At 44.0% G+C, this 27,484-nt stretch overlaps 1 protein-coding gene across 9 annotated transcripts in view; it reads left to right on the top strand.

The window, feature by feature from the left end:
* The window catches only part of ARMC2 (armadillo repeat containing 2), a 165,017-nt gene that overhangs the window by 18,064 nt on the left and 119,469 nt on the right, over positions 1-27,484 (top strand). For 2 of the 9 annotated variants that reach the window (XM_039531130.1, XM_039531124.1), the window contains exons 1-2: positions 20,491-20,670; positions 26,922-27,167. In XM_039531130.1, coding sequence (XP_039387064.1) covers positions 26,950-27,167 — 218 coding nt within the window. In that variant the 5' untranslated portion in view covers positions 20,491-20,670; positions 26,922-26,949. Of the gene's footprint in view, positions 1-20,487; positions 20,671-20,696; positions 20,837-26,688; positions 26,767-26,921; positions 27,168-27,484 lie in introns of those variants that run through there. The other 7 variants (XM_039531125.1, XM_039531126.1, XM_039531127.1 and 4 more) reach the window with 7 other exon arrangements.

Below are 27,484 nucleotides of genomic sequence, written 5' to 3'. Positions count from 1 at the left end.
CTTTGCAATACTCACTAAGGTTTGATTGTCTTACCCCCTATCATTAAACGGTCTGTCTTTGATTTGAAGGTATTACTAAAATGGGATTCTTTTTCTATTGTGATTCTAAAATACACTTCATTTCTTTCCTTATTGGCCTTGTTCCTCATACACCTGTGCAAACTAATGATCATGAATATTTCTTCATTGACCAGTCCTGCATAAAATTCCATTAACATGAAAATGACTAGATCACCCTTTTAAATCCCTGCTGAGGGTATGTCTACATTACGAATTTCTAGTCAGAAAAAACAGCTTCATCGTGTGGACGGGTGCAGGGTTAAATCAATGCAACGCTGCTAAATTTGACCTAAACTCGTAGTGTAGACCAGGGCTTAGTTTTTTGCAATAGAGTAGAAAGTAATAAGTACAATACAGATACTGAAAAGATTACAGGTGGAGAGGCGTCCCATAGGCTGCCACAGAGGCTTTGTTGGCAGTCTCATCAAAAAGCTCAAAGATTCAAAGGGTATGGAGACTGAACTACCTCTCACTCCTAGGTATGATCCCTTTAGAATCAGGTTGAGGCAGTGTGCAGCAGCTGGCACTAGCATTACCATGCTGCACCTCTGTTGTGAATACGTAAGCAGCTTTAATCTCTAGGGCTATCTTCACAAGCATAACGTTCCCTTTAAAAAATAAATGATCTACTTTTTCCTTGTAAGTGTTAAGAAAGGCTTACGTTGTTGAAATTGAAAGACATTATGTCATGTTGCTATATCAATTTGTACATAATCCACTTTCCATCATATGTACTCGTTAAATGCAGCAGAAAATCTTATTACATTTAGGGCTGGGCTATTTTTAGGCCTCTCTTCACGTAACATTGGCTATTAACGTTTCATGGCATCTGGCAGCTCTGACTTCCCTATTATATTTTGAACCTTACCGAGCAGGAATTTATGTATCATTTAAGAGTAATTCTTGGTGCTGCCTATATATATTTCAGCATTTTTGCCTGAAAAATAGGGAAGTTAGAAGGTAACTTCTCCAAAGGCAGCTAATCCTTCCCTACATATTCTCTGTATACAATAACTTCTCTTGATATTGTACATCAGTTTCACCAAAAAAATTAATCATGGCAGGTTACTTACTTTATTTATTCATTCCACTTGATATAGCTACTAAAAATAGCTGCTCTTATGTGTGCAAGTATTTTCCTCTCTTGTATGTCAATCAGCAGGGAACACTTTTGTGACTACCATTACAAAAGTGAATAATAGATCAACATTAACAGAATGAGTGGATTGGATTTATCAGCTGGCAAAAACTGAAACCATATGTTCTAAGCAAATGTGATGATTTTAAAAAAATCCTTAGGATGGGTGCCATTTGTCTTCCTTTTTCTTCCTGCTACCATGTTCCAATGTCCTTTATACTTTTCTGTCTAAAATTTTTTACCTTGATACATTTTGTGATTTTTGCCCTTCTTTACCTTGTCATATTTAAAGTTCCACAATTTCATTCAGAAAACATTTGACATGGAGGCTGCAGAGCTCTGTATTATTCTCATGAATGTTGCAAATACAGGATACACAGTTCCCCTGTATTTGCAGACCCACAGGAAGCACTGCAACAATGGTGGACATGACGATTTCTTCGAGGACAGTTTGCAGAGAGAAATAACGAAAAACAATTCAAGTTGGTGACATTCACAGAGCAGCTGCAGAAGGTGGAAGGCCCAAGAAACAAGCACTGACAGGTGCGATTGCATCATAATATACGTTTGGGATGAAAAGCAATGGCTGCAGAATTTTCAGATGTGAAAGGCCATATTTCTGGATTTGTGTGCCAAGCCCGCTCCAGTCTTCTAGTGCAGGGATACCAGAATAAAAGCTGCATTGACATTGCATATGGTGATTTCACTCTGAAATGTTGCAACACTAGATTGCTACTCATCAGTGGGAAATCATTTTGGAGTTTCAAAATCAACAGTAGGGATGGTGTCATGCAAGTGTGTGAGGCCATTAATCATCTCCTGCTACTCATGACTGTGAGTCTTGGCAATGTGCAGGATGTAGTTGATGGATTTGCAGCAATGGCGTTCCTGTACTGTGCTGAGGCAATAGACAGTATGTATATCCCTATTTTGACCCCAGCCCACCTTGCCACAGAATACATCAACATAAAGGGCTATTTTTCTATGGTTATGCAAGCATTGGTGGATCACTGGGGATGCTTCACTGTGAGTTGATCAGGGAAGATGTGTGGTGCTTGCATCTTTAAGGACACAGGACTGTTCAGAAAGCTGCAAGCAAGGGACATTCTTTCTGAACCAGTGGATTACTATTTGCAATGTTGAAATGCCAGTAGTGATTCTGGGGGATCCAGCCTACCTCTTGCTCCCATGGTTCATGAAGGTGCATTAGCCACCTCGACAGCACCAAGGAAAGATTCAACTACTGGCTCAGCAAGTGAAGAATGAATGTGAATGTTGAATGTGCTTTTTGTAGATTGAAGGGATGCTGGAGGTGTTTACTCACAAGATTGGATCTCAGTTAGAAAAATATTCCAAAGATTATGTCCTGCATGTTGTGTCCTGCATAAATATCTGTGAGTTACTCTTGGGGGAAGTTTGTGCTACTGTGCAATGCAGAATTTTGCAGAAATTAATGTTTTTTTGTGAATAATTTCCTTTCCCCAACAGAAATGCTGCTGGCTGCCACTAGAGGCTGCTGAAGCCAGCAGAGCCCAGCTTGCACATATAAGAAATTGTGGGGGGCGGGGAGAGTAGAGTTCCCACAGCTGCAGTTCCCTGCATGCCCTGAGGGAGGGAGACAGTGGCATGCAGGAAATGCCACACAAACCTGGGACTGAAAAGCAGACTGTTTCTCCTGCTGGATCCCTAGGTGGAAGGGGGATGCATGTCTGGGCGGGGGGGGGGGGTCCCGGCTGGGTTCTGGGAGGGAGTGGGGCTGGTATCTGAGATGGGGGGGAATGGCCGGGTTCTGGGAGAGAGGCAATGGTTGTCTGGGATGGGGAGAGGGCCACTGCTAGGTTCCGGGAGGGAGGAGGTCGGTGTCTGGGATGGGGGGGCATGGCTGGATTCTGGGAGGGAGGGTGCTGGTGTCTGGGCTCGGGGGGGGCTCCCACAGCTGGGCTTGGGGGGGAGGGGGTTGGATGTATTGGCTGTGGGGGGCTCTGTGGCTGGGATTGTGGGTGTCTGGCTCTCTGGCTGGGCTGTGGGGGGCAGAGAAACAAGAACTGGGTTGTCATAGGAGTTTCTTTAACTATCTACTCCTGGTAGAATTTTTGTGTGTGTTTGTTTTGTTACAGACATAGTTGCTGACAGGTATTTTGAAATAAATTACCAAAATAATTGAAACTGTCTTGATTATGTAGTTTTATATTAACAAATAAAATTTGCTGAATTTTGCAGAATTTTAATATATTGTGTGCAGAATTTTTTATATTTTGGTGCAGAATTCCCCCAGGAGTAGTGGTCAAAGAGGGAAAAGCTGCCTCGAGGATGGAGATGGAGATGCTGTCTGCGGACTTTGACCAGTCAGGCACAAGTGCTATCAGAAGCAGGGGCGGCTCTACGAATTCTGCCGCCCCAAGCAGGGCGGCGCGCTGCGCCGCTCGCGCTGCCGGGCGCCGGTCCCGCGCCTCCGCGGGACCTCCCGCAGACGTGCCGCTGGTCCCGCGCCTACGGTGGAGCTTCCACAGGCATGCCTGCGGGAGGTCCACACGAGCCACGGGACCAGCGCACCCGCCGCAGTCATGCCTGCGGGAGGTCCGGTCGTCCCGCGGCTCCGTTGGACCTCCCGCAGGCATGCCTGCAGAAGGTCCGCCGGACCTGCCTGCCACCCTCCAGTTAAAATGCCGCCCCACGCGCGCGCTTGGCGCGCTGGGGTCTGGAGCCGGCCCTGATCAGAAGACCTCAGTGTAGAGCTGTGTGGCTGAGGGAGGCCTTGAAAGAGTATTTTACCACTCAGCCCATTAACGTGGTGTGGTGGACTCTGCTCTAGCTAGCCCTGACCTTTTGGGGGCTGTTCGGAATTGTGTAGTGCTGGCTCCCAAAGCTATGAATTGTGTTGCTTGCTATATGTTTATGAGCACCGCTATGCATTCTGCAATATGTGGTGTTGTGAACTAATAAAGATAATTTTATTTTTTAAAAATAGAAATTTATTGCATGGCAAAAACAGTGCAGGCAAACAATGGCCAAAAAAAAAAAGCCACAAACAAGTAAATACAAATTTTAAACATAAATAAATGTAATGAGACTTTGCTGCCTTTCCGATTTCAAAACTTTCTGTTAATTTCAGTGGACAGATGTTGTGACTACACACACACAAACTGTGGTTCTCACAGGTGAAGAAGCTGTGGTTTTCCTTGTTGTCCTGCAGTATAAAGTGGTAAAGATAAAGATGCGTTCCCCATGATGCTATGATGAACGGTGCGGGGTGTAGGGAGCTGCTACAGTGGCGTTCTTCAAGAACTGCAAATGGTGGAGAATCTGGGATTTTTGGACCTGTAGGTCAACCATGTTCTGCAGGATTTGAGTTTAATGCCTGAGAAGCCCTATTATGTCCTGGTGCGTCTCCCTCTCCTTTTCCTGCTGGAATTCCTGGTCCTTTCTCCTGTCTGCTCTTTCCTTCTCCATGCCATCTGCCATACTCACCCTCTAGGACCTTTGTTCATGATATTCTATGATTCTATGATCTGATATAGCACTGGCCTGCAGGATCTTGCTGAACATGTCCTCCCTGGCCCTCTTCTTTCTCTTCCTCCTCTGGATCAGGTGCTGTGTGGATGTGGAGGAGGCACCCCTGAAGACTGCAGTGAAAGCAGCGGCTGATAAAAAGTCAGATGTGTCACTGGATTTATAGTCACAATGGAAAGGGAAAGAAAAGTTTCAAAACTCCCTTGTATCCCCATTACAACTTTTAATAAGACATGCTTATTTACAGTTCAGTTTTTCAGCTCCTTTGCTCAGCACTGCTCTCCAGCCCCAGGCATGATGAGTATCATTGCTTGGGGAGGGAAGGATGGAGAAGAATTTCAGCTTCATGAAATAACATTTTGGTCCCTATCTCATGGGTATGAGTATAGAGCAATGGCACTGAATATTGGCACCATCTTCCACAGGTGGCGGTGATTTTAGCTGATAACTCACTTTTGAGGGTCACAAAGGCACAGAGAACAGAGCTGCTACTGGCATCCTGAAGCCACCCAGTCCCGTATTCCACTAGCCTGTGTGCTGCAATGGTGCCAGCCAAACTCATTTCAGAATGGCATGGGAAAGTGTTCTACTGCGGAGGAAGAAATAAGGCAGCCATCCCTAGAAGCCAATAGGAGAGGATTGCACAGTACCTCTGTGAAAGTTTCATCAAGATCTCCCAGGAGGCTACAAGGCCAACCCTGTGTACATAAACAAACTGCTTCGTGTGCCCCTCCGCCACCCCCCTGCTGCACCTAACCCAACAGGGGAATGAAATACAGATAACGGCTCTATCTATTTGTTGTACTGCTACCTCTTCTTGTCTGAGTAAAACAATGAAAATGAAAAAACAATGATACCTCTGACTTGTTAACTGGGGGATGGACACCATCTTTAAATTAAATTTTGTAAGGAAAAATGCATGCACACACTTACCCAAGGTCTCTTCCCCTTCATTGGGCTTGTCTGTGCTCATCTGGCGGGACTGGCTAGACTGTGGTGGAGTCTCGACTATATTCTGGCTCATGGCGTGGCTATAGCCCCCTCAGTAAGTCCCACTGCCTCACTGTCCATGGCAGAGTTCTCTGTGTCAGGCTCCTCTGAAGTGTCCACGGTGATCTCTGGGGTGCTTGTGGAGTCTCTACCAAGTACAGCATGCAGCTCATTGTAAAAGCAGCAGGTCTGCAGCTCAGCATCAAACTGCTCATTGCACTTATAGTATGCCAGGTGCAGTTCCTTCTCTCTCATGTGGCATTGCTGCTGATTCTTGTTGTACCCTTTTGCCTGCATTTCCCATTGTGATGTTCCCCAGAGGTACCCATGGTTGCAGGGCCGGCTCCAGACCCCAGAGCGCCAAGCGCGCGCTTGGGGCAGCGTCCCGCGGGGAGGGCGGCAGGCGGTGCCGTTGGACCTCCCGTAGGCATGCCTGTGGAGGGTCCACTGGTCCTGCAGCGCCGGTGGACCTCCCGCAGGCATGCCTGCGGAGGGTCCACTGGTTCCGCAGCTCCGGTGGACCTCCCGCAGACGTGCCTGCGGAGGGTCTGCTGGTCCCGCGGCTTTGGTGGAGCAGCCGCAGGCATGCCTGCGGGAGGTCCACTGGAGCCGCGGGACCAGCAGACCCTCCGCAGGCACGTCTGCAGGAGGTCCACTGGAGCCGTGGGACCGGCGACCGCCAGAGCTCCCCACGTGGCGCGCCGCCCTGCTTGGGGCGGCGGAAATCCTAGGGCCGCCCCTGCATGGTTGCGAGGCACCCCACCACTACTTGTTCTTAGTGTGAAGTAGTCTTGTCTGTGCCTGTTGTGTATCAGCTCCCTGAAACCAACAGCCTCTGGCAGCACAAGCACTAAGCTTCCAGCCCTCTGCAGACCTTGCTCTCTCTGTACAGGTAGCAATGGGCGCACAACCAACCAAATACTTGACACGTTCTCTGCAATGTCCATCCCCTTATCCACTGTACACTCTCAGAACTACTCAGCCTGCCATTTCTAAAGGAACAGTATACATCAGCTTATAAGATTCAACTCAGGACCAGCACTTAGTTTAACACCACGACTTAGATATATTGATAGTGAAAAAAAGAATAAATGTGTTGACAAAGAGTAGAGTTTCCGGTAACAGTGAGTAAGAATATTGAAAACAAATGGCTACATGTAAAACAAAATCATAACATGCTTTCTAGAGATTAAACTTAACTAACAAATTACTCTCTAGTTTAAAGAAGTTTCTCATCCAAAGTTCTTTTTGGTGTTTTCAGCCAAACCTGGTTGAGACCCCTTTTCATAGAGCAAAAGCACTGTCCTTTTACTTCCCCAGTGAAGGGTGCCTGAGCGTCCCCTCAAATATACTCAGGCAAACATTTGATATGCCCTGCAAGAAAAGGTTCTTTCCCCGCAGCTGTGGTTCTCTTCCCGGTATTCTTTCTGAAGTTCTTTCTGAGGGCAGGGCTACACCAACAGGAGAGAGCTTTCCCACTGGTGGTGTTAATTCACCTCCGCAAGAGGCAGTAGCTATGTCTCCTGGCATAATAGCGCTTTCTATCCCAGCGCTTAGGTCAATATAACTACATCGCTCAGACATGTGGATATTTTATACCCCAGAGTGATGTAGTTATATCAAAGTAATTCTGTAGTGTAGACCTGCCCTTACAATCTATTTACATTTTGTTCATACTAGTGGTAGGGGAACCACTGTGAACAGGACAATACTTAATTTACATGTAAACAGATAGATGGATAAACATTTCTTGTCTGACCGAAAACCTGTTTTTCACCTTTACTGACTAATACCTTGATACAGACTTTAAGGACATATTTTCGGTGTGTGTGTGTGTGTATATATATATATATATATATATATATATATATATATATATATATATATATATGATTCCTTACATACAGTTGTATCTGTACAATGTATATACATTTCACAGTGATATTGATGATCAGTGTGATACGGGCTTTCACTAGAGACCTCACATAACATTCTTTGGTGAACCAGAATGTGTGTACCAGAATCAGGCGTTTCCTGTAACCACTCTTCACTCCCTTGCCAGATGGCAATAAGAGGTTCTTTGATCATACCTGTGCAAGATGTTCACAGATGTCCACTTTTCCATGGCTGGTTCATAGCTCTGCTTGCTCAGCATCTTCTCTTCACCAGCTCAGGAAATCCAATACCTCCTGTCTACTCCCGGCCAAGCATGTCAGTCTAGGTCAGTGGTTTTCAACCTTTTTTTTTTCATTTGTGGACCCTTAAACATTTTTGAATGGAGGTGCAGACCACTTTGCAAATATTAGACATAGTCTGTGGATCCCCAGGGGTCCATAAGAATGGCCATATTGGGTCAGACCAAAGGTCCATCCAGCCCAGTATCCTCTCTACCGACCGTGGCCAATACCAGGTGCCCCAGAGGAAATGAACCTAACAGGTAATGATCAAGTGATCTCTCTCCTGCCATCCATCTCCACCCTCGGACAAACAAAAGCTAGGGACACCATTCCTTACCCATCCTGGCTAATAGCCATTCATGGACTTAACCTCCATGAATTTATCTAGTTCTCTTTTAAACCATGTTATAGTCCTAGCCTTCACAACCTTCTCAGGCAAGGAGTTCCACAGGTTGACTGTACGCGGTGTGAAGAAGAACTTCCTTTTATTTGTTTTAAACCTGCTGTCCATTAATTTTATTTCATTTCATATGGGAACAAGTAAATTACTTTTCCTTATTCAATTTCTCCACACCACTCATGATTTTATATACCTCTATCATATCCCTCCTTAATCTTCTCTTTTCCAAGCTGAAAAGTCCTAGCCTCTTTAATCTCTCCTCATATGGGACCCGTAGCAAACCCCTAATCATTTTAGTTGCCCTTCTCTGAACTTTTTCTAATGCCAGTATATCTATTTTGAGATGAGACAACATCTGTACGCAGTATTCAAGATGTGGGTGTACCATGGATTTATATAAGGGCAATAAGATATTCTCCATCTTAGTCTCTTCCCTTTTTGAATGATTCCTAACATCCTGTTTGCTTTTTTGATTGCCGCTGCACACTGTGTGGACGTCTTCAGAGAACTATCCACAATGACTCCAAGATCTCTTTCCTGATTAGTTGTAGATAAATTAGCCCCCATCATATCGTATGTATAGTTGGGGTTATTTTTCCAATGTGCATTACTTCACATTTATTCATATTAAATTTCATTTGCCATTTTGTTGCCCAATCACTTAGTTTTGTGAGATCTTTTTGAAGTTCTTCACAATCTGCTTTGATCTTAACTATCTTGAGCAGTTTAGTATCATCTGCAAACTTTGCCACCTCACTGTTTACCCCTTTCTCCAGATCATTTATGAATAAGTTTAATAGGATTGGTCCTGTCGGAGAAAAACTTAGTTCTCACTTTTTGGTTGGGTGCAGCAGAGTCAGATACTTTATTCTGTTTAGCAGCTACAGCAGGGAGAGATGCACTAGGACATAGGGTCTCCCCTTCCTAGACAGGTCTCTCAACAGGTAAACAATTAGAGCAAGCATTTATACTTTTGTTACAGACAAAATAAGCAACAGCTGCATTTTGTTTATACATAGGTCATCCTGATATCTTGTTTTTCTCACTTAAGAGACTCCAGTCTACCTTTCGTATTATCTACACATTATCTACACAAGGTCGACACAACTTCTCACACAGTTCTTTTCCACTCACCTCACACAATCCTCGCTTCTACAAATCTCGTGTTATTAGGGTTACAGTTAGCCTAACTCTTGCTAACAGAGACTGTCATGCATTAAGATCCCCTACAAATCCCTGTCAGTTCTTTCTCTACTTCCACAGTCCTAGGACTGACCCTTGGGGAACACCACTAGTTACCCCTCTCCATTCTGAAAATTTACCATTTACTCCTACCCTTTGTTCCCTGTCTTTTAACCAGTTCTCAATCCATGAAAGAATCTGCCCTCTTATCCCATGACAACTTAATTTACATAGGAGCCTTTGGTGAGGGACCTTGTCAAAGGCTTTCTGGAAATCTAAGTACACTGTGTCCACTGGATCCCCCTTGTCCACATGTTTGTTGAACCCTTCAAAGAACTCTAATAGATTAGTAAACATGATTTCCCTTTACAGAAACCATGTTGACTTTTGCCCAACAATTTATGTTCTTCTATGTGTCTGACAATTTTATTCTTTACTATTGTTTCAACTAATTTGCCCAGTACTGACGTTAGACTTACCAGTCTGTAATTGCCGGGATCACCTCTAGAGTCCTTTTTAAATATTGGCATTACATTAGCTATCTTCCAGTCATTGGATACAGAAGCCAATTTAAAGGACAGGTTACAAACCATAGTTAATAGTTCTACAATTTCACATTTGAGTTCTTTCAGAACTCTTGGGTGAATGCCATCTGGTCCCGGTGACTTGTTAATGTTGAGTTTATCAATTAATTCCAAAACCACCTCTAGTGACACTTCAATCTGTGACAATTCCTCAGATTTGTCACCTACAAAGGATGGCTCGGGTTTGGGAATCTCCCTAACATCCTCAGCCGTGAAGACTGAAGCAAATAATTCATTTAGTTTCTCCGCAATTACTTTATCATCTTTAAGTGCTCCTTTTGTATCTCAATCATCCAGGGGCCCCACTGGTTGTTTAGCAGGCTTCCTGCTTCTGATATACTTAAAAAACATTTTGTTATTACCTTTTCAGTTTTTGGCTAGCTGTTCTTCAAACTCCTTTTTGGCATTTATTACATTTTTACACTTAATTTGGCAGTGTTTATGCTCTTTTCTATTTACCTCACTAGGATTTGGCTTACACTTTTTGAAAGATGCCTTTTTATCTCTCACTGCTTCTTTTACATGGTTGTTAAGCCACAGTGGACCACAGGTTGAAAACCACTGGTCTAGAGCATGGAGCTGCCATGGGCAATTGCCTACAATAAACAGTCACTGTTGCATGAAATGGGGCATTGAGAGACAGCTGCTGGAGGACTGTTAGGGTCGACACAGGTCATCCAGTGTTGGCACTCACACAGCACTGAGCTCAGTGGATTGACCATGGTCATGCTTTTTGGGGATGTGGTTTCATTACCGCGTTACCATAACAGAATGCTCACATTGGCGGGAGACAAATCTGAGTTTAAACACATGCACAAATAAGTCAACAAATGGCAACTTAGGTTGACCTAACTTTGTAGTGTAGACCAGGCCTCAGGTGCATGGGCCATCCCTCCTCAGCTATCCTTCAGAAGTGGAAAATCAGCTTGGAGCAGTTGCAATAGTAAACTGCCCCAACTTCTTCTCTGCAGTGGTCCTGAGCAGATGAGCACAACTTCAAAAGTGCATGGAGTTTGGCCAGTTGGAGAAGGGTTGACTAGGACAGCTAGGGACACACCAATTCTGTTCATTCATACTGTGGTCTTTGCCAGAAACTAAGGGCTTGTCTAAAAGAGGACATTTAGCAGCATAATTATACTGCTAAAGTTATATGGGTATAACTCTCAGTGTGAAGACTCCAGAATAAGAGTGTCCACAGAGGGAATACCACTATCAGGGGCGGCTCCAGGCCCCAGCATGCCAAGCGCGTGCTTGGGGCGGCATGCCACGGGCGGCGCTCTGCCGGTCGCTGGGAGGGCGGCAGGTGGCTCCGGTGGACCTCCCGCAGACATGCCTGTGGAGGGTCCGCTGGTCTCGCGGCTTCGGTGGAGCATCCACAGGCATGCCTGCAGGAGGTCCACCGGAGCCGTGGGACCAGCGGACCCTCCGCAGGCACGTTTGCGGGAGGTCCACCGGAGCCACGGGACCAGCGACTGGCAGAATGCCCCCCACGGCATGCCGCCATGCTTGGGGCGGCGAAATGGCTAGAGCCGCCCCTGACCACTATATATACCGCTATATTTATGCTAGTAAATTTCCCCATGTAGACAAGCCCAAAAACTGCTCTGCTGTGGCTGAGTTTTTGGGGGAGAATGGCAGTGAAATCATTGTGTCCATATCCCTGAAAGTAAATTTCCCAGGACACAGTTGGACAGGAGGAGTCTGGCCCATTATATCAAACAGTTGTGTGCTTTCATATGAAGTGCTGTGTTCAGCAACTTAGGAAAGATATAAATGAGCGTGGAAAGGACTCAAGAAGGCAACAAAGATGGTTAGAGACATGTTAAGTTCCTTTTTAAAAAATGAAGAGGAGGGAGAGAAAAAACCCAGAAAATGATACATCAGCAGTACCAATTCTATATAAAATGTTTTTCAAAGTTTTCCATGAGGCATTAGCAGCTCTTTAAAGGATAATCTGTACTGCTTTGTAATGTACAAAGCAATAAACAGCTGCTGAGATTGATTACATGATTCAACTTTGCTTTGACTATTAATCAATCTCAAAAGCCATTTATTGCGAGTACACTACAACAGAGATTATTGCTGTTACACAACAAACCATAACATGGGAAGGGAACAAAAACGATGGTTTTCTTCCATTGTTAGTGCTCAAAATGCTATGCTGCCTCACAGGCACCGGGTTCTAATTTTCCACAAGGATGCTCAACTCCCACTCTGCCCCAGCCCCTGCCCCCGCCCCCATTGGGCACCTTTCCTCAAGCCACCCATGGAGTCAGTGCCTATATGCTGCCTTTTTCTTGGGCTTTCAAGTGACAGTCACACTGAATGTGGAAGGCCTTTGTTCCTGCAGGGAATGGTCTGTGTAGAAAAAAAGATTGACATTAATAAGGACTTCAGTATCATTTGTGAGAGGAATAGTGTGATGCTAACAGACCAGGTGCCAGCTCATGCCAAGGACCCAGGCCTCACTGACAAATGGATAGCTGGCTCACCTTTGTGTTAGTATAATTAAAATAGATATTAAAGTAAGAAGAATGTAGCTGTATTAAAATGCATATTGTTTGCTTGCACCCAGTTTACCAATGAATCAGTGACCTGTCCTCTTCATTATTTATCATTCCACCGATTTTTGTGTCATCTGCAAACTTTATCAGCAATGTTTTATGTTTTTTTAAAGTAATTGATAAATGTTAAATAGCATAGGGCCAAAACTTGATCCCTGTGGGGACCCTATTAGAAACAGACCCGCTTGATGACAATTCCCCATTTAGAGTTACATTTTGAGACCCATCAGTTGGCCAGTTTTTAATCCATTTTATATTTGCCATGTTAATTTTATATCATTCTTGGTTTTTTAATCAAAATGTTGTATGGTACCAACTCAAACACCTTACAGAAGACTAAGCATATCTCTGAAATATATCAACACTATTACCTTTATCAACTAAAAATCAAGTTAGGTTTACAGGATCTATTTTCCATAAAACCATGTTGATCTGCATTTATTTCAATACCCTTCTTTAGTTTATTAATTGAGTCCTGCATCAGCCACTCCATTATCTTGCCTGGAAGCGATGTCAGGCTGACAGGCTTATAGTTACCTGGGTCATCCCATCTACCCTTTTTAAAAACTGACAGAACTTTAGCTTTCTTCCAGCACTTTGGATCTTCCCTAGTGCTCTATGACTTATTGAGAATCAACATTAACAGTCCAGCAAACTCCTCAGCCAGCTCTTTTAAAACTTTTGGATGCAAGTTATCTAGATGTGCTGAATTAAAAATGTCTTTTAGTAGCTTCTGTTTAACACCTTCCAAAGATACTAGTGGAATGGAGTTATCATCACGCTACGATGAGACTACATCACCTATTTTCCCCCCAAATACAGAACAGAAATATTTATTGAACACTTCTGCCTTTTTTTTTTTGTTATTGTTGATAGTTCTCCCATTTCCAACCAGGAATGAACCAATACCATTGTCAGGATTAATTTGTTCCTGATATATTTTTAAAACTCCTTATTATCCTTAACTCGGCTGGCCACAGATTTCTCCTGTCTCTCTTTGCTTCCCTTATTAGTTTTCTACAATTCCTAACTTCTAATTTATATTCATTACTATCAGCTTCCCCTCTCTTCCATTATTTATTTATTTGTTTATTTATTTATTTTTACAGATGCCTTCGCTTCCCCTCTAAACCAATTTCTTTTTTTTTAACCAGCATAGCCTTTTTTCTGTGGCTTTTTAGGCATCTCTGGGTATGTCTTCATTAGCACCATTAAAGCACTGCCGTGGCAGAGCTTTAACATGGCTTTGTAGTTGCAGCACCAGCACTGGGAGAGAGCTCTCCCAGTGCTGTAAAAAACCCACCTCCACAAGGGAAGTATCTACCAGCACTGGGAGTACCGTGTGTTTTTTCACACCCCTGAGCAAGAAAGTTTCAGTGCTGTAAAGTGGCAGTGTAGACAAGGCCTAATAAGGTGTTCTTAAATTATCCTCAATTATCATTCACATTTCTTTGATTAAATTCTTCCTCCCAGTTGATTTGGCTCATAAGTGTTTTTAGCTTTGTGAAATTGGCCCTATTAAAACACCAAGTATATATTATTGGTCTGGACTTTAGTCCGCTCAGCCATTATATATGTAATCAAGTCATGATACATGATACAAATACATGAGAAGTAAGAGGAAGACCAAGGACATGGTAGGCCCATTACTCAATGAGGAGGGAAAGACCATAAGAGAAAAGCAGCAATTGCCAAAGTGTTAAATGACATTTTTGTTTCAGTTTTCACCAAAAAAGTTAGCAGTGATTGGATGACTAACATAGTGAACATCAGTGTAAATTGGGTAGGACAAACCAGAGAAAGCCCAGAAAAGAGCAACAAAAATGATTAAAGATCAAGAAAACTTGACCTATGAGGAAAGACTGAAAAAAATGGATTTGTTTAATCTGGAGAAGAGAAGACTGAGGGAGGGCATGATAATAGTTCTTCAAGTATGCAAAAGGTTGTTATAAAGAGAGGGTGATAAACATGGGTGGCAAGTTTGTAAAAATTTTGTTGGGGCCCAGAACCCGCCCCCAACTCCGCCCCCCCCCCTCCCCCCCCCTGCTGGCTCTGGGGGGGGGGGGGCGCGGGGAGGTGGGGGCTGGGCTGGGCTGGGGATTAGGGGGATTAGGCTGGGTGTGGGCTCAGGGGGTGGGGGCAGGGGGGGGGGTGGGTGGGGTGGTGGGGGGTGGGTGGGAGGGAGTTTGGGGGGGTTGGGGGGGGTGTGGGAAGGGGGTGGGAAGGAGGGGAGGGGAGGGGTGAGGGGGGGTGGGGAGGGGGGGAGGTGAGAGGGGTGGGGGATGAGGGGGGGGGCTGGGGGGGGGGGGGGGGGGGGGGGGGGGGGCTGGAGGGGGGGGTGAGGGGTTGGGAGGTGGGGGGAGGGGGGGGGGGGGAGGGGCTGAGCTGGGGGAGAGAGGTGAGAGGGGGTTGGGATGGGGGAGGGGGGGGGCAGAGGGCAGGAGGGCTGGGGGGGAGGGCAGAGGGTTTGGTGAGGTGGGTGGGGCTGTGGATGAGGGCAGGGCCAGGGGCTGGGCGGCTGGGGGGGGGGGGGGGGGGGGGGGAGGGGGGGAATGAGGGTTTGGGGCTGGGGCTGGGGGGTAAGGGTGGAGGAGGCTCAGGGTAAGGCAGAGGCACTTGCCAGTTGGCAGCAGACAGCGGCAGGCACTGGCACCCAGCCCTGCGGCGCAGGCAGGCTGAGGCGCGCAGGGTTCTGTCAGGCAGGGCAGGAGGACGCGCTGCGTTCTGTGGGGGGGGCAGGCAGGCTGGGGGGCTGGGGGCTGCGGAGGGTGGGGGGGGGGGGCTGGGACCTGCTCGCGGCAGGGGACCGGGGGCGGGAGAGGGCGATCAGCTGGGGCAGGCAGGCGAGCAGGGGGGGCGGCTGACTATTGCTCCTGAGCCCTGCCCAGGCCCCGGGCCTGACCAGGTGATAAATTGTTCTCCTTAGCCACTGAGGCTAGGCAAAGAAGTAATGGGTTTATATTGCAGCAAGGGAGATTAAGGTTAGACATTAGGAAAAACTTCCTAACTGTAAGGGCAGTTAAGCACTGGAACAAATTACGTAGGGAGCTTGTGGAATCTCTGTCATTGGAGGTTTTTAAGAACAGGTTAGACCAGGGGTCGGCAGCCTTTCAGAAGTGGTGTGCTGAGTCTTCATTTGTTCACTCTAATGTTAGGTTTTGCGTGCCGGTGATACATTGTAACGTTTTTAGAAGGTCTCTTTCTATAAGTCTATAATATATAACTAAACTATTGTTGTATGTAAAGTAAATAAGGTTTTTAAAATGTTTAAGGAGCTTCATTTAAAATTAAATAAAAATGCAGAACCCCTTGGACCGGTGGCCAGGACCCAAGTTGTGTGAGTGCTACTGAAAATCAGCTTGCGTGCCGCCTTCGGCAGGCGTGCCAGAGGTTGCCTACCCCTGGGTTGGACAAATACCTGTAAGGGATGGTCTAGATCAGTGTTTCTCAACTTTTTTGATACCAGGGACTGACTTGCTGCCTTCCTAAACTCTGTCAGGGTGCCAGCCACTGAGAAACATTGGTCTAGGTGAGGGGTTCCCAAACTTGGTACGCGGCTTGAAGCAGTGGCCCAGCCCATGCTGCTTCCCACAGCTCCCATTGGCCAGGAACGGTGAACCACGGCCACTGGGAGCTGCTAGCAGCCATGCCTGCGGACGCTCAGGTAAACAAAGTGTGTCACAGCCCACCAGGGGCTTACCCTGAACAAACCGCGAATCAAGTTTGGGAACCTCTGGTCTAGGTAATACTTAGTTCTGCCTCAACACAGGGGACTGGACTAGATGACCTATTAAGGTCCCTTCCAGTCCTACATTTCTATGATCATTTGTACCTAAGTTACCATTATTTTTCAGTTTTGTAATCCATTCCTCTTTATATGTTAGGACACGGTCTAATATATAATTCCCTCCCCGACCCCCATGTTGGCTGCACACTTTTTGAATTAGACAACTTTCACTGATTATGTTTAGAAATTCCAAGGATGTTTTAGTACTGGCAGTATGAAACCTCCAGTACATGTCATTTGAATTGTAGTCCCTCATGATCTCACATCTTTTTTTCCTGTAGATAGGTGAATAAGGAAGTGGTCATCCTGTTCCTAGTGTGATTAGGTGGTGTGTAGCAGACATCAACTAGTACTCTGTCTTGTACTTTATTCATTAGACATTGATCCCTAACATTCAAGATCAATATCTTCTCAGTTATCAATGACTCAGAAACAGGTAATGCCATTTTTAACATAGAGTGCCACTCCCTCTCCTCTTTTTTCCACTTGATCCTGCCTAAATAGGTTATAACCGTTGATTTTAACATTCCAGTTGTGTGACTCATTCCATTGGGTTTCAGTAATAGCAACTAGATTGAATTTATGTTTATCAGTAAGCAATTCCAATTCTTCTTGTTTGTTACCCAGGCTCTTAGATTTGGTGTAGAGGCAATTAAAGAATTTCTCTTCTTTAGGTCCTTTGGTTCCTGGATTAATTTTGTTCTCAACATCTCACTTTTGTGCTGAGTATTCATATTGTCCCTCTTTTACCCTCCCCTTTTGGTATTAGTTTAACCCCCTCCTAACTACTGTAGACAGCCTGTTCCCAAGGAGATTGGTCTCCCTTCTGCTGAGGTGGAGGCCACCTATATAGCCCCTCTCCCCATAGAGGGTGGACAAATGTTTCACAAAACCAAAGTCTACACCTCTTACCTACCTAGCAATTCACTTGCAGAATCTTCTGCCCTCTATTTTCCTTTTCTCAAGGTGCAGGAAAGGTCTCAAAGAACATAGTTTGGACATTCTTCTTCTTTGGCATGCTTCTGAAGTATTAGAGCTTCTCAAAAAAAGCTTGCAAGAATCTCTTGTCATTAATTACTTCATCCTCCTCTGTAATGCAGCCTCTACTGAGGAGAAACACGGCACTAATTTAATAGCACATGCAGCAAGACTATACAGATTACCATAGGACTGAAAAACTTTCTCTACATTAGGTTTTTCAGCAAAAGTTTTCCCTCATTGCCAACACTGCTGCAGTTCCATTAGAGGTAGTTGTTATAGGTTGCAACAGTAGGAACCCTTGTCTAGGCAAAGCTCCTGTGGCAACTAGTGTTTTTAGCGGTGTGTCGCCTAAGTCTGATCATAGCAAGTCTGAATGGCATGGTGTTAGAATCCCAAGAGATCGCTGATCAAAAATGTTCAGGACCTAAGTTCTAAGCCTAAAAAAGATGGCGCTTCCATGAGCATGATACACCTCAGCACAGTGTTGGGACATTGGTTCAGTACTGACTCAGGAGAAATTACTCATAACACTTCCTTGCAGAACCTTGTTTTTTTCCCTTGGTAATCCAAGTACTGACCTTCCCGAGTCCTAACCAGTTTATGGGGTTGGTACTCTCATCCTAAAGTGGCATGGCTCCAGACCTACAGATTTAATTTAAAAATTCACACATTTTAGAGAGGCGAGGACAGTTCTTTCAATTAAAAGTAAATGCAAGAAGAAGAGATTTAAGTGAGAAAGTTAGAATAGCTGAGACATAGCAGAGAGAAATTACAAAGGGAATGTCTGTAATTGACAAAGACAAGAAGCTGAATAAAAACTAACTTTTGAACATGGCTCCTTCTATACTCCTTTTCATATGCACACTGTTCTTCTCTCTCTGTTCTATATTTCTCCCACCCACACCCAACAACCGTTCAAGCCTTTGAAGCTTCACCATGAGCAGGGGACTACGTGTCTGCAGAGCACCTGTTCCCTGAGGATAGTTCAGGATCCTAAACTGGATTCTTCAGGGACCAAACTGACAAAGAAAGGATTTTGTCTTTCACCTGGCATATCTGAGTTAAAGCAGACTCAGGGCCTTCTTTCTAATGCAGCAAACAAGCAGGACCTCCAGTCCACGAAACGCCTAATCATTATAGGGAAGGGTAGGAAGAACTTTGGCCTACTGAGGACCCCTAAGACTGTGTAATTTTTCAGAGCAAAAGGTGTAATGAATTTTGAAACCAAAGGAAAACCCCTGAGTGGGGGTTAAGGTACTTCTGCCAGAGCCCATGTTGCAGTTGGGATGATCTTTGGTAAATTTATTAGTATGTGTGTAGGTTCTTTTATTGTTTTTAATACCTTTTTCTCTGTAATGCTTCTACCTTAAGAATAAAATGTGCTTGGCTAAGAAAGAGCTGTGTGTAACTTATAACTGTGGGCAATTACACCGTTGTTAGTACCTGAAAAGAAAGCAAGGAGGCCTGCTTAGGTAGACTTTTTCTGGAATAACACAGTGAAGGCAGGAAACTGGTCAGCCAGGATATACCCCAGGGAGAAGAGAGACGCAGCATCCAATCCATGATCCACAAACATGGTCTGCAGATAACAGCAGATTTGCAGGGCTCTAGATATAAAATTTGGATCCACATCCATCCATGACCCACAAACATAATCCGTGGAAATCCACATAAAGCAGATATCCACAGCTTTGCAAGGCTCTAGTTGTGTTCACATTTCTTTGTTAAAGAAAGTGAAGATGAATCCCTTGTCAAAGAAAAACTTACTCATTATATTGTGTGTGTGAATTATAGGTCAGTTCCTTACCCACTATTTTGGGGCAATATTTTAGATAAGTTTCAGTATGTATTCAGATAGGACTAAACCCAGAGACTGTCCCTTTCAGGGTCATAAGTGATTTAATCACCCCAACAGATAACACAGGCCTCTCTTTGTTAGATATTTGCGAAGTTTTTAACAGGGGTGCTGGAACAATTTTTACAGTGGGGTGCTGAGAGACATTGAACCAAACAATAAACTCTGTATATAATGGAAACCACTTCAAGCCTGGGGGTGATGCAGCATCCCCTTCATTCCTAGTTCCAGCATCTATGGTTTTTAATACTGCAAACCATCAAATTACCCACCTGGGTGACAGGTTAAGTATAACTGAGAGTCACTGAACTGGTTCTAATTGCCTCTGGCAAAATGATTCCAATAATCATGAGATGGATTTTCCTCAGCAGTGATCAACCATGTGAGAGGGAGTGCGCACAGGATCTGATAGGTATGGTCAGGGTTATAACTCCTACGCTGCTGAGACCAAGGTGTGTGTGTACATGTATTTATATAAAATATCTCTCCCCAGATTCCTGAGAGGGATTTGCATAGACTGGACCTGGTATGACTGAATGACATGGAAACACCTAAGACTATATCCCATACAAAAGACTCAGATGGCCAGGAGATACGTCAAAAACATTTCCAATTTTTGATGGCAAGATGATGAAAATAATCAGTGATTCAAAAGCCTGACATTGCCATTGACCAGGATGACAGAGTAAACTGGTTTTGTGCTGGAGTCTTGCCTGTCTGCATCTCATTTCCATACCTATCACTCGGTTTAGTCCCCAAGTTACGACTGTTTGACACAAAGGTCCTTGGGGTCCCTTTCACTTTCATTGTTGAAAATGATCAGAAATTATGAAACAGAGGTTACTGGCACGTTTATCCTAAAGGAACAAACCCTGAGTTTCCTTCACAAATACATTCTGTGACCCTCATTTTAGGCCTTCTTCACACAGCACATTCCACATTAGGGCCATGGTGGGTTGATAGGTAGGCGCAAAAAGTGTCTGCTTGGAGCTCTTGGGAGGTGGGTAAATTTCCTTCCACCCCAATCTTGGGGGCAGGCAGAAAGTTTATTGTACAGCCCCTCGGCGCCTGCCCCTTCCCCTCACCGCTTCCTGGCCCCCCTGAAACTTGTGGAGCCTGTGGCTGGGAGGCGAAGGGCAGGACCCAGCACTAGGCTCCTGCCAGCTGCCCAAACCCAGCCCCACAGCACGAGCTCCGCCCCCTACTTGGCACCGCCCCCGTTCTCTTCAGAAGACAGCCTGGGACAGGGCAGCTCTGCGCATGCGCTAGCTAATATCTGCGCATGCTCACTGGCGATGCGTGTCCGGCCAGCTGGCTGGTTTGGAGCCGCCTGCCCTTCAACACAGCCGGGGGCCGGGGGGAAGCGCCGCGTGGCAGTCAGCGGCTGCAGGAGCGGGGACCGCCCGCGGAGAGGACCCGCTTCGCGCAGAGCCGCCGACAAGGTGCCTGCTCACGGCCTGAAAGGGACGGGAACCCGGGACGGGGCCGCGCTGTGTGTACGGTTGCCATGGAAACGGGCTGCCGGTTTCCCCGCTCATCCCGGCGTCAGGGCCGCTGGAGGCTCCCCGCCCCGCCGTGAAATGAGCAGAATGCCTTTTCCCCCTGGAGGTCAGGGATATTGTTTATTATTCTGCCCCAGTTATGTAGTTTGTATTGATATAGCCGGGTGCAAAATCTACTCCCCCCCCCCCAGCTTTGCTGTGCTAGGAGCAGGGCAGGAAGGACACAAAGGCGTGCAAACAGAAGGGAAATGGCCCAGCCAAACAAAGTTTACTCGTATACAAGAGGAAGGGCAGGTAGGATTTGGTCTAGAAGAGGAAACATTTAATAAAGTTTTGTGCTGACTAGTTTACAGTGTGAAGACAAGATCAGGGAGCATAAGCTGACTGGCGTATAGTGACAGGTTTCAGAGTGGTAGCCGTGTTAGTCTGTGTCAGCAAAAAGAACGAGGAGTACTTGTAGCATATGGGTGTTTTTTTAGAAGTGATTAGATAGAGGAGCCTTTTGTGTTTTAAAAGCAATCTGAAAAAATCCAACCCTCTTATTTTGCAGCTCTTACTCCATAGGTGCTGGTTATATCGGGGCTTAGTCTTGGTCAAAATTTCCATTGATTTTGGTAGGAGTTGTGTTGTATTAATTAAGGACTGTAGGATCAGCTCCTTTTGCTGATATTCATTCTATTTTTATTGCATGAAATTGGAAAAAAAAACCTACCATCCGTATTAACAAAATGACACCAAAAAAAAGCTTATTTTAATGCTGTTAGTATGGGCCTGGGTTGTGCTGGAGGTAGCGTTTTAAAATGACACCTTAGCAATTAATAGTTTTGTTTTTAACCAGACTATAAACTCAGGCAGTTTTGGTACAGATTATTTAGGAGACAATCTCTACTTGGAAGGAGACACAAAAGGAGCAGTTGGGAAAGAAGCATGACAACATAGGAAGCAGGAGGAAGTAAGCGATATGAGAGCAGTGATGTGGGAAAAGTGAGGTTTTGCTTCAGGGCTTAGAAAGATCAAAGAAGGCATCTGCCAGTCTCTTCTGCTGTTCACTTTTACTCATAAATAGATATAAAGGGATAGACGCTACCAGCGTGCATCTTGTGAAATGCTTAATCAAATACTGGGCAAAACATACTTTTTCCTGGATATGTTAGCGGAACAGTTCAGTGGTTCTCAACCTGCAGCTGCAGCCCAATCTGTGCAGAGCTGTGGCCCACATTACATCCTCAGGCCCATACAGGTAGTATTGGATGTGGCCCAAAACAGTAAATAGGTTGAAAACCACTCATGGAGCAAAGGACAAATTCATGAGGCTGAAGTTGGCTGCTTATTCGTGGTACCAGCTCCTTATTCATGGTTCCCAGTTCCTTGTTCAAAGGCCAAAATTATTTAAAAATATATCAATGTAGGATTACATTTTTAGAAATGTTATCAAATTCATTTGATTGAATGTGACAAATTTAAATGACTAATTATGTAATTGAGACAGGGTGGGTGAGGCAATATCTTTTATTGGATCAACTTCTGTTGGTGAGAGACACAGAAATTGGTCCAATAAAAGATATTATCTTACTCTCCTTATCTCTCTAATATCCTGGGACCAACATAGCTATAATAATACTGCATAATTACTTAATTATGAATTAAAATAATTAAATAAGGAGCTGGGTTTTGACTGGCTGTATGTGACAAAATAAGTCTCTGGTCACGCCAAATGATAGGTCCATGTGGCCGTCCGACTGTTCTGAAGGAGATGAGACAAGTAACTCCCTGACCTGAAGCTTTGTTCTGGTGAAACATGGTGGCACATGAAGCTCCCACCCCACTTCTGTACTGTAAATGGTGACTGCATGAAGAACTGGATTTTGACTGGCTCTGCGTGACAAAATAAGTCTCAGGTCACCCCAAGTGACATGTCTCTTCAACTGTTAATCTGTTCTGAAGTAGTTGAAACGTGGAACTCCTTTACTTGAAACTTTGGGCTGGTCTACACTAAAGCTGTAAGTTGACCTAAGTTACGCTACTTCAGTTAGGTCACTGAAGTCGATGTAACTTAGGTCGACTTACAGCAGTGTCTACGCCACGCTGTGTCAACGGGAGATACTCTCCCGCTGACTTACCTTCAGCCTCTTAAGGAGATGGAGTACAGTTGTTGATGGGAGAGTGCTCTGCCATCGACTTACCTTGTCTTCATCAGACCCGCTAAATCGATACACTGCATTGATCCCAGCAGTGCTGATTTAACTATAAGTATAGACAAGCCCAGTGTCTGTATGGAAAAGCATTGCCCATTTCACCAGCCCTCCTCCACCCACCTCCAAACACATCCACTCCCTTTAGCAGGGTAAAAGGAGCAGCAAACAGATGTTTCAGAGGGTGAAAGCTGTGGAACCTATGCTTGCAGGTCCAGGGATTTGGTGAGTGTTGTGTTTGTTCCATCTGTTGTCTTTGTTCTCTGTGAGGGTGGTTTGACTGAGTTATGGGCTCCAGAACTGGCCAGGTGAGGCAGGTCTGTTTGTGTTTCAGTGTGGGCCTTGTCACTGAGACCCTTGTATCTTTGAATGAAATGTGTATTTGATGTTTCTGAGGTGGTTATTCCCTCCGTGTTTGTAAGGGAGGGAGCTGAGCATTGAGGCTTAGTGTGTAGGTTAGTTGTCAGATGAACAGAAGTGGCAAATGGGATGAGTTTCAATGGCAGTTTAGAGAGGAAGTGTGATTCTTGTTTTAGGTATGACTCTGCTCCAGGTTGCAGATATGGATGAGCCTGTGATCTTCCTTGGATGTGCTATATTGTCCTTTCTGCTGGAACTCAGAGTAGATTTCTGATGCATGAAATGCAAGCTGGTGGCCACACTGGGAGGAGAAGATATGTGGTCTGACAGCATAGATTGCAACACTGTGGCACCTGAGAAAATGAATACTTCTTGGACAACAGAATTTTGGAAATCATTGTCACAGATGCCACATGGGGAAGGATCAGTGTTAAGGGAATTAAAGAGAGTAGAAACAAAAGGAATGAGCAGGTGATTTGTGACCAAGAAGGAAATAAGAACAGGGAGGCATTCAACTCCACTAGGAGTATCAAACTCAGCAAGCCAACTACAAAAGAAACTGTCTCTGGAGGAATGGAACAGAAAACTACCGGGTACACATCTGATGGGTGTTCTTGTGGTATGGAATAAGCAGCAACCAAGAGAGGAGTAATAAGGATGGTTGAAGAACTTCTCTTGGGACAATAGGACGGTGTACTGTCTTCTTGGAAAGAAGATGCAAGATGTAACTGCAGGATTAAACAGGATTATGAAGTCATCTGGCAAGTCTCCACTGATGATAATACTCATTGGAACTAATGAGAACGTGCCACATGCAACTACACAGATTATGAAAAATCCCAGGCATATTGGAAGGAAGTGGAAGAAAAGGAAAGTCCAGTTGATCTTTTTGGATATTTTACCAGTCCTTTTGAATGAGAAGGCAGAAAACACTGGAGGTGATCTTTTGGCTGCATGACTGGTGTGGTGCTGAAGGTTTTGGTTTTGTGTAACATTGGGCCCAATTGCAGTGGGAGAGGGGCCTGCATCTCACACGTAGAGGGCTAACCTTCTCTGTTGAAGACTAGCTATTATGGGTAGGATGGCATTAACACAAAGGAGGGTGCTGAAGAGGCAAATGTGATATAAAACTCATACTCAAGATGTTATGAACAAATTTTAACTGATGTCAAAAATGTGAAGAAAAGACACTTTTCTGTTGCTTGTATACTTATGCTTGAAGTCTGGGTAGCAAGTAAGAGCAATTAGAAATTCTCATTAATGGGGGAAAATATATAACTGGCATTACTGAAACCTGAAATGAAATGCCTCTTCCCCAGAAAAATCCTTCATGCCCTCTCTGTAACACTTTTTCATGTAACTTGAATATAGCACTAATTTTTAAAATATTACTTCTACTGAACTAATCAATATTTGAAACAATCAAAATCATTTGCATGAACCATGGAGTTCATTAAAGCAAAGTTGTTGTCATTTTAGATACAAAGTTGTTGGCGATAATGCCCACCTCTGGGAATCATTTTGTATGTTTCCACAGACTTGGTCAGACTTATGGCTGGCATTTCTGTGGTGGAATTTTGGAATTAAAAGGAAAAGGAGGTGGCGATAGAGTTCTCTAAATTCCATTAAAGTGTACCAAGCCACATTAGTGTTGCAGCAGCAAAGACACCAGCTGGTTCAACTAATTTTAGTATAGAGGAATAGGTTAGTATTTCTTTTAAGTAGTTTGTGGGCATTCTAGTGATGGTCACTGTTTTCTATATTTTAGAAGCCATTAGAAACCACTCAGCAGCAGTGTGCATTAAGCTAGACTTTGTATGTTTGTATATAGTTAATAAACATGTTTATTTGGGACCCAACTGTGCCCAACCACTGTTTTCATTTTATTTTTGTTGTGTAAAGAGCAAAACACACAACTTAAATACAAATGTCTGTATATCTAACATAAACAAACTTCAATAAATGTAGCCATTTTTCCTGTTCTTAATTCATCTAACAAAGCAAAATTCCTGTAGACTTCATCTGTAGCTATCATATCTGTGAAAACATTACAGTTGGATTTGCAAGTTGATTGAATATTGCTTTTTTAAATTTTTGTGTGTGTATTGCATGTTAACTAAAAATGCAAACAAACAATAAAACTAGGGGTAATATGTTTGTCAGACCAGAAATAAAGGTTCAGCGCAGAGAGTGACATATCCTCATCTCTTCGTAATGTAAAACCATCATAGGGGACGTGTAACTTGGAGTGACCCAATATGTATTTTGTCTCATACAGCCATTCAAAACCCAGCTCCTTTTCAAGCCCTATGCACAGTGTGGGATGGTGGTATGATGTTGCAATACATTGTTCAGGAACAAAGATTCGGATCAGGGAGTGACTTGTCCCAGGTCCTTCAGAACAGTCTGGTGGGTCACAGGGACATATCAGTTGGGTTGATCCAAGCATTATTTCGTCATGTACAGATAGTCATAACTCAGCTCCTTATTTAATTAATAAATAAGTAATTACTAATTTAAATTGTTATCACATTAAATCACATTAATTTGATGAAATGTCTAAAAAAAAATCTTACGTTAATATATTTTAAAATAATTTTGGCCTTCATGCATCCGATGAAGTGTGCTGTAGCCCACGAAAGCTTATGCTCAAATAAATTTGTTAGTCTCTAAGGTGCCACAAGTACTCCTGTTCTTTTTGCGGATACAGACTAACACGGCTGCTACTCTGAGAGCTGGGAACCGAGAGTGAGGCACTGGTACCACGAATAAGGAACCAACTTCTGCCTCATGCAGAATTCTGACTTGGATGAGGATGGTAACCTGCTGAAAAATGATGTCTACAAATATCTGAACTGGGATATTGACTGACTCTTTAGACTTGGTGATTTTTGGAAGCAAGCCTGTTGTCGTTCAATGGCTCTGTAATGTGGGATCATTCTATGACTGGCGCTTTTAGTTCATAATTCGTTGTGTAATGTTTGAATGTTTGTTCTTACAAAAGTTAGTTTTTTGCTGCTTTTCCTTGGCTTTGGTTACAGTTAACGTTTTCAGGTGAGCACCTCTTCTAGCTTGTTACAGTAGAGAACTTGATAAGACTGATAGAAAACAAGCAATATGAGTTAAGTATATGATCAAGAAAGTCTTCTCTTTACGTGCTCTTTGTCTAGTTCCTGCTGTGGTAACATCACTGTGGTGTTCACTGAATCATCAGCTTTTGGGTGTTGAAATAGTGTTATTTGATTAAGTTTTCTATGGTGTCTGGAAACTATTATGTGTGACTCTGAAAGCATTGCAGCCTCTAAGTGTGGTGGTTTTGTTTGGTTTTTGTGTGGGGTTTTGTTTTTAAACTCTCTCTCCTCCTATCAAAGACATTCTGAGCTGGACACACTATATACATTTGCAGTATTTTCCATAGGATTGAAAAATGAAGAGAGAAGAACAATATTATTTGACCTCCAATGGCAAAAGGAGATTTCTAGAGGTATCTGAGAATATTTTCCCCACCCTCACCCTGGTCTCAGATTTTGTTCTTTTTAAATCCTATTTTAACTGCATGTGGATAACTGAATTATTTATTAATGTCTTAATTATTAATCACTTGCAAGTAGTGTTGTATTTTGTGCCTCCTATACACAGTGCTTCCTGTAAAGTATTTTGTAGAAGAATGCATTCTTCAAAGAATAAAAATGTAGAAAAGCCAGAACCATTTTATAGACCTTCAGCACCTAAGCAGAAGACCAGTGCTGAGATAATAAATGAAGCACGAAATGCACTAAGGACTTTAAGGACTCAGAGGCCATTTACACCTAGAGAGGGCCAAAGGAAACTTTTTGGATCTGCATCTTCACGAACACCAGAAAATAGACCACCTTCCACTTTTAGGTACAGAGACTAAGATTTTTTTAAATTATATTTTAGCAGCAAGAGGTTTGATTTTTGTTGTTAATTTTTGTGGTCCTTTTTTCCTGTGTTAGGATGTAATTAGTAGTATAGACTTTCTCATCTTTGAATATGCTCACTGATATTGTTAAACTATGTGTCTTAGAAGTATGCAGTCATTACACCAAATTTGTATGTAGAATATGGTGTAAGAGAAGGTTTTGTATCTCACTGTTTCCATAAAATCTCTGTTTCTAAAGCCTTTTAAAAAAAATTTGTTTCAGAAAAATCCTCCTTGAGTTCCAAATGTTTAAACAGGT

The sequence above is a fragment of the Mauremys reevesii genome, linkage group 3 (genome assembly GCF_016161935.1).
Source record: "Mauremys reevesii isolate NIE-2019 linkage group 3, ASM1616193v1, whole genome shotgun sequence".
NCBI lineage: Eukaryota > Metazoa > Chordata > Testudines > Geoemydidae > Mauremys > Mauremys reevesii.
The sequence above is the reverse complement of the archived record's forward strand: the minus strand, read 5'-3'. Positions and strand labels throughout refer to the sequence as shown.